Raw genomic sequence first — 13,539 nt, forward strand, 5'->3', positions numbered from 1 at the left:
ATCTGAAAACATAGCTTTACGCTGATAATACATAGTCAATTGGGGGAAATCAGACACTGCATCGATTTATTTTTTACATCCTAGCCAGTGCTTCATTGCTTGTGCTGAGGAGTGCCGTTCAACAGCCAAAATGGGACAGTGATGTTAAAGTTTTTTGAAGGAGTTTTTTTAAATAGTTTTCTGAAATAACTTTATATTATCATACCTTACAATAATCATTAGGTTTAGGGGATTTGTCGGATCTTCAGATGGCAGAAGAAACTCATTGTGTGAGGCACCCATTTGCCAAACGTTTTTGTAGTTTTTTCCTTTTAAGGAATGTCACAAATAAGAAATGCACAACAAGCATAACATGTTCTGGCTGATAATCAATAAAACAAGCCAAAATTTCGCTCTCTGACACAACTAAATATAAATAATCACATGTGTTATTGTCGGGTTTTCATTTTAGCTGTACCAGATATTTAAACAGAGGTTGAAAAAAACTGGTTTTAAAATACTATGTTCATTGCAAAATGACAAACGAACAGGCCAAAAAGTTTTATCATATTCTCATGCAAGTATCTTGCACCACTGTGCACATAGGTGTGCTGTTGATGGTTGTGTGGCTCTCTTAAAGAAAGGAAAAGAACTATTAATCTGAAAAAGCTAGCTTTACTCAGTATAATAAAATTAGCCAACTGGGGAAATCAGAGACTGTGTCACTGATTATATTTTTCCACATCCCTAGCCAGTGCTCATTGCTTGTGCTGATAAGGGGCATTAACAGCCAAAATGGTACAGTGACGTAAAGCATATATGGCAGGTCAAGGGTGGATGGTTATGACTCCCTCACATTAGCTTCTAAATGGAATGTGACATTCATCAATAAATAGCCCCTACGCTATTTTCACCAGACTGGCTTCCAAAACCTGACCACTGTCCCGTTCTTTCAGAGGGTAAGTCTTTAACATATTCAATAATCCTTTCATGTGTCCTGGAAAGGTTAATGTGCACGGCAGTGTGTAGTCCTGGCAGTAATGGTATTCTTGAATTTAGTAGTGCCATCTGGTGGTATTGTAAATAAAACCAAAGTGAAAGGGTCTGGATTGTTTTTGCAGGGTTCATCTAACCACCTGCTTTTGACACATTTAGGACAGGTCCAACGTCAAGGCCTTTAATTGTTTAAGAACAACATAGAAATCTCTGCAAAGGGGAAGTTAAATTGTAAAAAAAATTAATAAAACCAAAAATCCTACAAGAAGTGTAAACCATCTCACAAGTGCTAATGGTGATACAAATAATTCCAATTTGTCGCATTGTTTAATCTGTGCTCTCGTGGCAGGTATTATTTGACACACATATGACTTGAAGCAATGTACCAAGAATCTTCAAATACAATGTCTGCTGTAAGCTGTACTGCACAGGGCTCAGGATATTTAAACCGAGGAGAAGAATTCATTCCTCATGCTGGAACACACCGGGTCATTCCCAGCGACAAACCACACATCATTGTGTCTGTTTAATATGGTCATTGGACTGCAAGAAAGAAATGCACACACATAATTTATTGTACATATAAAACACATGTTTGTGATTCTTTGTTGAGAAGACGATGATTTGTTACCTGTTATATCCAGCAGCATAGTGGAAGCCTTTGTGTACTCTGCACCGACTAAGTCAAGGGCGGAGGACAGACTGCTTGCTTTGTTTCTGTCAGACATGTCGTCATCCATCCTCCATAGGTCCGTACGTACACCTCATATCTGCCATCTGGGGATGTACACCTGCAATTCAGCAAAGTTAGATTAGAGCGAAGGAGACTTCACAGAAGTAAAAAACATGACTTGGCATTAACCAAAGAAAGTTGGATGTGGTTGTGTTTTTCAAATAACCTTACCTTATTATCATGAGGTTAGGGTATTTGTCTGATCTCAGCGGCAGCAAGAAACTCATTGTGTAGGTGCCCGTTTGCAAAAATACATGTCCTCGGAAATTTTATTAAATACAGGAGCTGTCATTTTAATTTTCTTTCCTGAATGTAAACATTGAAAATACAAAACGTTTTTAGGTTCTTTTCCTTTTAAGAAATGTCACAAATAGGAAATGCACAACAAGCATAACATGTTCTGGCTTGAATATCCAATAAAACGAGCAAACCATTCCTACTCTGTATCACAACTAAACAGTAATCACATGTGTATTGTTGTGGGTTTTAATTTTAGCTGTACCAGAAATTAAACGGAGGCTGAAAAATGGTTTAAAGTACTATGTTCCTTGCAAACTGACAAACTGAATCAGTTTCCAATTCTTTGAAACTACATCTTTCAAAAAACTAAATAAAACTAAAATAATACGCACCATTCTCGTTGGCACCGAAAGTAGTTAAACAGTCGTTTGAATGCTCTCATCATTGCAATCCATGAATATGGAATTCTCTTCAGTTGAAAACCCATTTCACCGAGTCATAGTGACGGACCTTAGAGACATGATTAAACTGAAGGAGAGGGTATTTGAAGGTTTATGGCACTTCAAATGTAAAAAAGCTTCTCTAGGCTCAGACCCACTTACCTCATAGTTGTCAGTTACAAATCAGATCAAACAGCAGGCACTGTTCTGTGTCAGTACAGAACTCCAACTGAGATGATTTGGAATTTATAAGGAAACATTAAAAAAGGCACAGATAGAGAACATACTGTCTGTATGAGGTATACAACATTATGTAACCATATCTTGCTACGACCTGGGTACAAATTATTAATATCTAAATTCCAAGAATCCCATTCATGAGCTGATATAGTACCTTTAATTTTTTTTTTTTGGTTCAACACAGTTTGGTCAATGATCTCTAAAAATGAGGATTAACTTGAGGATCTTACCCAATTCTGGCCTCAGCTGTTAGCACCAACAGAAAGCCAACTAGCCCTGATAGATAAATCCTGAAAACACCACATATAGAGTAGAGTGTGACTTAACAAGGCAATTTTGTTCATCCAGTAAAAAAAAAAAAAAGAACAGTTTCCACACAGAACTTAAGCTTAGTTCATGCCCAGAAATTCCTATTCAATGTTACATCTAAGACAATCTGGAGATAAAAGTACTTACATCGTGGCAGAGTGTTCTGTGCTTTCGAAAATCAGATCTTTGCAGTCTGGTCCAAAGCAACAGTTTATTCCAACTCTGCTTATAAAAGGACACTGGCACTCCCTAAACCACAACACAAACCAGCAATGTGAGTATCACACAAACAAAAAACTGGGAAGAATTGTGAAAGAAACAGACAGACACGTTTGACTGTGTTATTGACATATTTTGTACCTTAAACATACAAACCAGATAAGCAACTTTCAAGTTCAGTTTGGTTGAGACAGACAGAGAAGTGTAGTCTGCAGGTCTCAGTATGATGTAGGTTCTCTATTAAGGACTAAAAGTCCAATCTCTCAAGTTTATGATAAATAAAACCAAGAAACCTTGTAATAACAAATGTCCTTCATAAAGAATAGGTAAAATGCATGAACTTTGACATTGGGTCATAGTTAGTGGTGTGTTCACTAACAGCATTACAGAAAGATGTTTGGATATTCTTCCGTCGACGTATTGTAATGGTGAAATTGTTTTTTTGTGACAATGTCAACAAAAACTGAACGTGTATACTTTGTAAAGATAAATTTATGGCAGAGTTGATACATGGATTGCGATACATTGTACAGGTGTAGTGAATATAGTGGCCACAAAGTACAATAACAAATAGAATTGTCAGTAAGGAGACAAATACTTCCCATGTTCCCATGCAATATTTATTTTACCACTACATTGTACAATATGTCCTGTTGACCAGGGTGGTCATACAACGATAAAACAGGCTTGGAGAGAAATGATGGACTTGATACCTAAGATTTATGTCACAAGAGAAGTTTATATTGTACCTTTTGTTAACACGTTCACGTGATTTGACTTTTTTGACATACATCACAATTTCATAATTTTGACATACTGTACTAAAACTTTTTATCGCTGTTTTGACATTTTTGAGCCATCTACCACCAGGCCCAGGCTGCAAGCCATCTACCACCAGGCAAAGGAGCACGGCTAACACTAGGTCAAGAGCAGCCATCTCCACCAGGCCCAGGAGCAGCCAGCTAGCACAGGTCCAGGAGCAAGCAGCTCCACCAGCACTAGGAGCAGCCAGCTACCACCAGGCTCGGAGCAGCCAGCTAAGACAGGCCCAGGAGCAACCTTTACCACCAGGCCCAGAGCAGCCAGCTACCACCAGGCCAAGGAGCAGCATCTACCACACAAAAAAAATGCAATTTACCGATGAGGTGAGGAGATCAAGAAATCTCTGGACTTCTTGTCGGCAGAGATTTTAACTGTTGCAGCACAGCAGAAGAAAATCATGGATCGATGAATGAAATCAACGCTAAAGAGGCAAAACGTGTACAAGGACTGAAAGATCGCTTTTTTGGAGACTCAAGTTGCTGACCTCGAGCAATACTCCAGAATTAACAATGGATTATCAGCGGCTGAGAACCAGACACCAGAACTATGCCAGGGTGGCTGCGGATGCTGGGCACACCCGCTGCCAGAGCAGTGAAGCTACTGAGGAGGAGAAGGAGACGCTGGAACAACAGGGTATTGCTTTTTGGACCGCAAAGGCAATTATGTTGACATGCCGGGGACATTGAGGATTGCATACTCTGCCAAGCAAAAACAAATGCCACTCCATTGGTAATATCCGGTTCACTAACAGAAAGAAAAAGTCAGCACTTCTCAGACAAGGAAGGAAATAAAAAGGCACCCAAGTTATATCAAAGAAAAACTCACCTTGAAAATGCGACATCGCCCAAAAAAGCGTGTATACTCAGAAAACAACACAAGATCCAGGAAACAGGGCAAGAAATTGTATAGATATACATCAAACTCAGGGTCGAGCCTGAGGGAGCAAAAGTGCTTCTCATCAGAGACATCACCGAGCTGGATAAATTTGAAGAAGGAATGAATCAAGAGCAACATGCCGCATAAGGTAACTGCATACAAACTGATTGAACGTATCACACACAATGATCATGGCAACTTGGACAAAAACGTATCTGTTGATATGACAAACTGAACTTGGAAACTTCAAATACACAGAACATAACCACAAGACACTGAACAACATGACCCAGATAATAATTCTACATAGGTACTCACTGCCAGTGTGAATATACACAGTGGAGCAGTTAAAAAAATAGATAAAAATGGACACCACAAAATCAGTTATACATTCAACAGCAGGAGCCTTATGCAAACCTTCAAAATCAACAATGCCTAAACAATGGGAAAGAAGTTACAGCAATGCAATAACAGAGACTGGCTCACAGTAGAAGAACAGGAGTTGGTGGAGATCGAGGGATATGAACTGTCATTCATCAATAGGAACAATCAAAGGGTGGGGGGTTGCATTATGTTTTGACCAAGATATTAATGTCAATAGGTATTAAAATGTCTTTTGTTTTAGATACAATCATGATCATCACAGTACAATGAAATGGAAAACACTAAAACACTTCTGATTAGTTGCATATATAGAAAATGGGATCAAATATGACATGTTTAAGGAAAAAATTACAAAAAAATTCAGTAAAAGAATAACAAAATGTTTTTTATCTGTGGAGACTTCAATACTGACTGCTCAACCACACAGACCACAACAAAACTACAGAGTCATTAAGGGATGTACAGTACTGGTGTATTCCTCAATCACTCGACCCAACCAGAATTACAACCGGCAGTGCTACACTAATTGATACCTAATTTACCAATGTGATTGACTGTTAAGTTGAAGTGACAATAATAACACAACGTCAGTGATCATCTGCCGTTTTTGCAAACTTACCTAGCTACACCAAGACCAGGAAGAGAAACAACATTTACACAATGAGACACAGAACCAAGAAAAACATCAATACATTAAGAGGACTTATTGAAGCAGGACTGAGGCAAAGTGTACGTAGATAATGATTATGATTCATTCTTGATTGTAACATCACTTATGATAAAAAAAAACTGTCCTCTAGTAAGAAAAGGCAAAACAGAAACTGATGATAAACGTGGATAACTAACGGATATAAATGCATGAGAAGAAAAAGTATTAATAAGAGTTTTTAAGAAGAAGACAAAAGAAGCAGAAATAACATAAGATATACAAAAACAAACTGACCAGAATCATGAAGCAATAAAAAGAAATATTATTGTAAAATACCAGAGGACAACAGAAGTAATATAAGAAACACCTGGAAGGTACATAAATGAAATTATCAAGAATAAATAAGGAAAAAGTAGACACTAAATATTCCTGACAAAAAAAACTATATAGAGGTTAAGGATATGAACTTACTGCAAATAAATTTAAGGATTATTTTGTTGGCGAGTGTCTCAGAATAGCTGGGGAGTTTACAAAGACTGGCAAAATGAATGATGTGTTAAGCAAGAATGAAATATTAATGAATCTGATTGTTAGGAAATGACGAAAAATAAATTATTGAGATTGTTAACAAAAATTAAGAGTGAAAAATCCACTGACTGGAATGGTATTGACGTTTTATGGTCCAAAGTATTATTGCTGTGTTGTCAAACCCTACGCATGGACGTATCAATCTCTGAAAATGGAGTCTTTCAGATAAAACGAAAATGGCAAAGATGATACCCATAACAAGGCTGGTGAAAAACATACATTTCAAACTACAGCCTGTTTCATTGCCCATCCAATTCTCAAAAATCACGAAAAAATATTTTTCAAGGATTGATAGTTTATTACTAAAAAAATATCTTTGTGATCAGCAACATGGGTCAGGGCTAATGGACAACTTCACATGCAATTATCATTTGTAGAAGAATTCACAGCAATGAACAAAAAAGTGCAGTGGGGATATTCTTGGATCTTAAAAGGCATGATACACTAGACACCATTGCCTGATAGTGAAATTACACAAATATGGAATTAGGGGGACTGACATCAGGTAAATAGCTACTTTCAGACAGAAACACACTATGTTGAATTGCAAAACCATAAATCAAAGGTAAAGAAACACCTGTGGGGTCCAAACGGGGTCATGTTGGGACCATGTGTTGTAACTTGTATAGAATAATGTGTGGAAGCTGTCAACAAACTGACAACCATTTTATTTGCTGATGATACTAATTTAATCTGTCTGGGGAAATTGGAACAACTCTTGGATAAAGCGAAAAGAATTAAAAAAAAGATGAAGAGCTGGTTTGATGCTAATAAACTAACATGACTTAAGTAAAACTACATTATAAATTGGTAATCGTGCCCAACTTTACACAAAAACTATGATACATTATATTAGACCTCTTATGATACTTGAAAATATATCATTTTCTCGACTAAATTTTTACCCCTAAAAAGTGCTGCAGTTTCAATCCTTTTGCCCTCTGGGATGACCTGAGGTCATTGTGAAGCTAACACTCTCAATTTGTTGTTTCTAGTGGCATTGTGACACTAGGCCTATCTGACACAGAGCTTCAGAGGTTAGAACACAGAATTTCTATTTCGTCCAGGTAAATCATCTGAAAATTAATAAAACACACACTGTAAGCATATACATGGGCTCACCACTAAAATAGTACTAGCCATATATCAACTTAGAACAGAAAAAATCCAGAAGAAAATTACTTATAAAAGGATTTTATATGATATTCTACAGATATGTCTGTGGTTTGGCTATTTCTATTCTAAAAAAGCCAAAAAGTGCAAATAACATAACTTCTGAATACAAAAACACATCACATCACTCACACACGCCTAAAAGAAGTACTACTAGATTTATAGGAATAAGTAATCATAATTTGATGAAATGGTGAAATGCCATAAGACGGCCTTATTTTGCAATGAAAGGGATGGAGACCACCCAGGGATAGTTTTTGGCCATGTTGATATCATCAACTCGATTCTGATGGCTAACCGGGATGCCAGTTTTATGACCTCTTCTAATTTGTGGGATCTAGTATGCCTTTTCCCACGTGGGCCCAATGGGGACTGTATGATATTATTGGCTTAGTTGAGTGTATCTCTTGATAGAATGATGCTATTGGCTAGCAACAAGGTTTATTGGAAACTGCAGACGCCACAGATTCTACTGGTGTGTCGACATGATTTCTAGCGCGCACAGGGAAAAAGTTACAAACGATAGAAAAAGAGAAATGATGCACTATCTAGATTCTGAACGTCAAACTTGGCCAGAAACTACAAGATTGTGAGGGGACCAGAATAGGATTACAAGGCTTGGATATTCTAATACCTTGGACTGTTGGGCATGTAGGAAAACAAGTCTTGGTGAAACTTTCACAGCTGGATTAAAGACACGAGGAGACAGGTAGGAAACACACTCGATTAGACTCGAATCTGTCTGTGTTTCTTACTTCATAACGTGATTATAACCGCTGTAAGTCACCTCATTGCTTTTGTGTGGGCTCGATGGAATCATGAGACTTTAAGCTTTCTAAAGATGTATGACTTGAGCGTGTTTATGCGGTTTAATGCAAGTATAACGTCCTTTTATGGTGTGTTCCAATTTCGAACCACTAGTGGCACAATGAAAACAAACAGGCTTTAGATTGAAAGAGTAAAAGAACTTAAATGTCTGGGAGTCATAATCAATGAAAAATTAGTTGGAAGCCACATATAACTATATTATGGAAAATATCCAAATCAATTGCTATACTGTATAAAACCAATTATTTATTAATTCAATCCTCATGTATACGCCGTATTGTATCTCATATTCCAGTCATTACTTACTGTTTGGAGGTATGGGGAAGCACTTACAAAAGGAACCCTGAACCTATAATCATTCTTCAAAAGAGAGCCTTAAGAATTGTAAAAAAACCACATATAGAGCACCAATTAATCCACTATTTATTAAATTAAAAGCACAAAATTCAGGACATTGTTGATAAAACTGCACAAATGATGTACAAAATAATAACATCAACTACAGAACAGTATCACGGGATGTTTCAAATAGAGAGAGAAAACATCATTAAGAGGAACATGTATAAAGAAAAATTATAAGAAACAAATGATAAATATCACTGCATCCACACAAAGAGTGCCTTTATGGAACAGCTGCAGTGAAGAGATGAATCATCTACAACAATGAGCAATTCAAGAGATATTTAAAATGAATATATTAGAGGGATACGAAAGGATTTAAAGGATAGGGTGTCTAATGACGTGTGTTATTGCGATTTATATACTAATATATTTTATAATAATATATCTATTACTAAATCTAGTATGGATGTATCATTATTTAATCTGTGTAGAGAGATGGTATAGAAAGAGAAGAAAGGAAGGAAAGAACAAAAAACAGTGTAAATGTGTGTGTGTGTATGCATCTGTGTTCATGATGTGTAAATAAATGAAGCATAAGATTACTAAATTATAAAGTAGAGAAAGGGGTGGACCTGATAAGTTGTTTATCAACTTCTTCCTACTTTTTTTGACCTGGGGAATTTTTTTTCTTTGAATGACTTTTGACTTTGAAAGATTGTACTGAGGAGTACATGGCCTTATACTATATCTGTATTTTAATTACATGTGTTGCATGAAGCATGTATATAAATCTTTTGTTTTAATAATTTTTTTACATGTTCAATAAACTCTAAACTATCCTATAACTACTATAGTAGACGTTTTACCTTTTTTGACAGGCTATACCTTGACCTTTTTATCATATTTACGTACTAGCTATGCCATTTTAACCATTTTCGAAATGCTATACCATGACTTTTTTATACTTTTTCCAAATTCTGTACTGTTTCTTATGTGCACTGGACTTTTATTCTTGTGTTTTATGTGTCTATTTTTTAACTGTCTATTCATGTGTTTTACCGTTTTTAAGCTATGAATTTAACTGTTTTACTTGTGTTTTATCTGTTTAACTGATTTTGTGTAAAGCACTTTGAATGCCCTGTTGCTGAAATGTGCTATACAAATAAAGCTGCCTTGCCTGCCTTGCCTATGACTTACTTATTATTTTTTGACATACTGTAATATGACATTTTTCAACATACTATACTGACTTTCTCATCACATTTTTTGACATGCTTTATACTACAACTTTTTCAATCACTTTTTTATATGCTGTAGATAACTTTTTTATCACTTTTTGACTTACCAGTATGATCTTTTCACCTTTTTTGACATACCAAACCATGACATTTATATCACTTTTTTCGACACACTACACTAGGACATTTTATCACTTTTTGACATTCTATACTATCACTTTTTATCACTTTTTTCAACATACTTTAGTAGTCTTTTTATCCTTTTTTCAAATTTAGTATGTCGTTTTATCACTTTTCTCAACATACTTTAGTATGTCTTTTTATCACTTTTTTGACATACTATACTATGATGTTTTATGACATACCATACTCTGACTTTCAACATACTATACTTTGACTTTTTTTATCATTATTTTGACACACATACCATGACATTTTGGAAATACTATCTATGACTATTTATGACTATTTCGACATACTACATTGGGACTTTTTCAACATTCTAAACTATAACTCTTTCATGCAATTTTCAACACACTGGACTATGACTTTTTATCACTTGTTTAACATACTATACCATGTAATTTTTCGACTTATTTTAACATACTATAATGTGAGTTTTTTTCCAATACTATACTATTATTTTTATACACATTTTTCACATGATACATGTCTTTTTATCACTTTTTTCAACATACTATGCTATGACTTTTGATCACTTTATCAAAATAGTCTACTTCTACTTTTCATCACGTTTTTTGACATGCTGTACTGTGACTTTTTTATCCTTTATTCAAAAAATTACTCTATTCTATTTTATCATTTTTTGACTACTGTACTCTGACTTTTCAAATACTATACTTTAACTGTGGAGTCACGTTTTTGAAATACTGTGATATTGAACTATTTTATGACTAATTAGACATACTACATTGTGACTTTTTGACACTGTACATTACTTTTTCATAAATCTTTGTCAGCATACCATGACTTTTTTGACGTAAGTATACTATGAATTTTATCCCTTTATTCGGACACCATACTATGAGTTCTTAGTCATGTTTGACATGCATGCAATAGCCTTTTTCAACATTCTATACTAGGACTTTATACCCCTTTTTCGACATACTAAACTATGACATTTTTATCAATTTATCCTATACTATGATTTTGAATCACTTATTCAACATAGTATACTTTGACTTTTTTACGACTTTCTAACAAAAAACTGAATATGAAGGGACCAATGTGGCACAAGGTATGAAATAAAGGTTGGGTGTTAATTGGAATTGTTAGCTACTGAAACACATACATGCTCCAGAGAGCAAATCCTGCTACATCTTCTTTTGTTCCTGTTTTCTCTTCTCTTTAATTCTTTACTTTAGTAAAGTGCATGATGCCAACCGTGAGTGAACTTCTAGCAGAACTGTCAGATTTGAGTATAATATTGCTGCTGATATACAGAAGTGTGTCATCAATTGTGGTTAATACTGTTGAGAAAAAAACAGTGCAGGGACCACTCTGTTACCAACATACCTTATTACCTCAGTTTGATTTGCTTGACTATGATCACAGATTACTTTACATAAGTCCTAGAGATCATTGCTATGAAACATGGACCATATTCAAGCTACTAATGTGAAATGTGGCTTGCACATGTACGTGATCAATATAATGTTGAACCACCTTCATGACATACATTCATTTGATACTATGCATCAAAGTGTAGCATTTTACTGTTGTTAAGCTGGTCAAGATAGAGCTAGTGTGAACTACTTTGTATACAGGACACGTACAAATATGCAGTACATACAGTCTAGATGGTCCCAGCTGAGGGGTCCGGCCCCTCCAAAGGTTCACAGGGTAAATCTGAGGCAACAAGACCAAATTAGGTTCAGATACAAATGTGTAGTCTTTTATTTTATTTTACTTTTCTCTGATATTTGCTTTTTTTGAGGTAAAACATTTTATGAATTCATTTCTTTAGGCCTTGAACGGTAAAAAAATAACAAAACCAGATGAAAAACTGGAGTCAGTTACAATTCTTACGTAAATGTACTTAGGTACTTTCCACCAGTGAACTTAAGTTAAACTGATGCATTTAATATTGTTTATTATTGACACTGTCACTGATTATATTTTTCCACATCCCTAGCCAGTGCTTCATTGCTTGTGCTGATAAGGTGCCATTCAACAGCCAAAATGGTACAGTGACGTTAAAGCATATATGGCAGGTCAAGGGTGGATGGTTATGACTCCCTCACATTAGCTTCTAAATGGAATTTGACATTCATCAATAAAATAGCCCCTACGCTATTTTCACCAGACTGGCTTCCAAAACCTGACACTGTCTCCGTTCTTTCAGAGGGTAAGTCTTTAACATATTCAATAATCCTTATCATGTGTCACTGGAAAGGTTAATGTGCACGGCAGTGTGTAGTCCTGGCAGTAATGGTATTCTTGAATTTAGTAGTGCCATCTGGTGGTATTGTAGAATAAAACCAAAGTGAAGTGAGTCTGGATTGTCTTTTGCAGGCTTCATCTAAACCACCTGCTTTTGACACATTTTAGGACAGGTCCAACGTCAAGGCCTTTAATTGTTTAAGAACCAACAATAGAAATCTCTGCAAAAGGGGAAGTTTATTGAATAAAACAGAAAACATCTAGCAAACTACTAGCAAGTGTAAAACCATCTTCACAAGTGCTATATGGTATACACAATTAATTCAAATCAATCAGCCTTTTTAAAATCTGTGCTCTCGCTGGCAGGTTATTTATTTGACACACTAAGACTTGAAGCAATGTACCAAGACGTTCTCTCTTCAAATACAATGTCTGCTGTAAGCTGTCACTGCACAGGGCTCAGGATATTTAAAACAGAGGAGAAGGATTCCTTTCCTCACTGCTGGAACACACCGGGTCATTCCCAACGACAAACCACACCTCATTGTGTCTGTTTAATATGGTCATTGGACTGCAAGAAAGAAATGCACACACATTAATTTATTGTACAATATAAAACACATGTTTTGTGATTCTTTGTTGAGAAGACGATGATTTGTTTACCTGTTATATCCAGCAGCATAGTGGAAGCCTTTGTTGTACTCTGCACCAACTAAGTCAAGGGCGGAGGAAAGACTGCTTGCTTTGTTTCTGTCAGACATGCTCGTCATCCATCCTCCATAGGTCCGTACGTACACCTTCATATCTGCCATCTGGTGGATGTACACCTGCAATTCAGCAAAGTTAGATTAGAGCTGAAGGTAGACTTCACAGAAGTAAAAAAAACGTGATCTTGGCATTAACCAAAAGAAAGTTGGATGTGTTTGTTTTTCAAATAACCTTACCTTATTATCATTAGGTTTAGGGGGATTTGTCTGATCTTCAGACGGCAGCAAGAAACTCATTGTGTAGGTGCCCGGTTGGAAAAATGACATGTCCTCGGAAATTTTCATAAGAACAGGAGCTGTCATTTTAATTTTC

General features: G+C 35.9%; 1 protein-coding gene and 1 pseudogene across 1 annotated transcript in view; both read right to left on the minus strand.

Moving 5' to 3' along the window:
- Window positions 1-1,341: 1,341 nt before the first annotated feature.
- Window positions 1,342-3,168, minus strand: LOC116703698 (heme-binding protein 2-like; annotated as a pseudogene).
- Window positions 3,169-12,680: 9,512 nt separating this feature from the next.
- Window positions 12,681-13,539, minus strand: part of soul5 (heme-binding protein soul5) — a 2,133-nt gene continuing 1,274 nt past the window's right edge. Inside the window, exons 6-8 of the mRNA XM_032538614.1 lie at window positions 13,404-13,539; window positions 13,123-13,286; window positions 12,681-13,030 (exon numbers count right to left, since the gene is read on the minus strand). Of these exons, the coding sequence (XP_032394505.1) occupies window positions 12,928-13,030; window positions 13,123-13,286; window positions 13,404-13,539 (403 nt within the window). The 3' untranslated portion in view covers window positions 12,681-12,927. The remainder of the gene's footprint in view (window positions 13,031-13,122; window positions 13,287-13,403) is intronic.

Source organism: Etheostoma spectabile, chromosome 15 (assembly GCF_008692095.1).
Source record: "Etheostoma spectabile isolate EspeVRDwgs_2016 chromosome 15, UIUC_Espe_1.0, whole genome shotgun sequence".
Classification (NCBI taxonomy): Eukaryota; Metazoa; Chordata; class Actinopteri; order Perciformes; family Percidae; genus Etheostoma; species Etheostoma spectabile.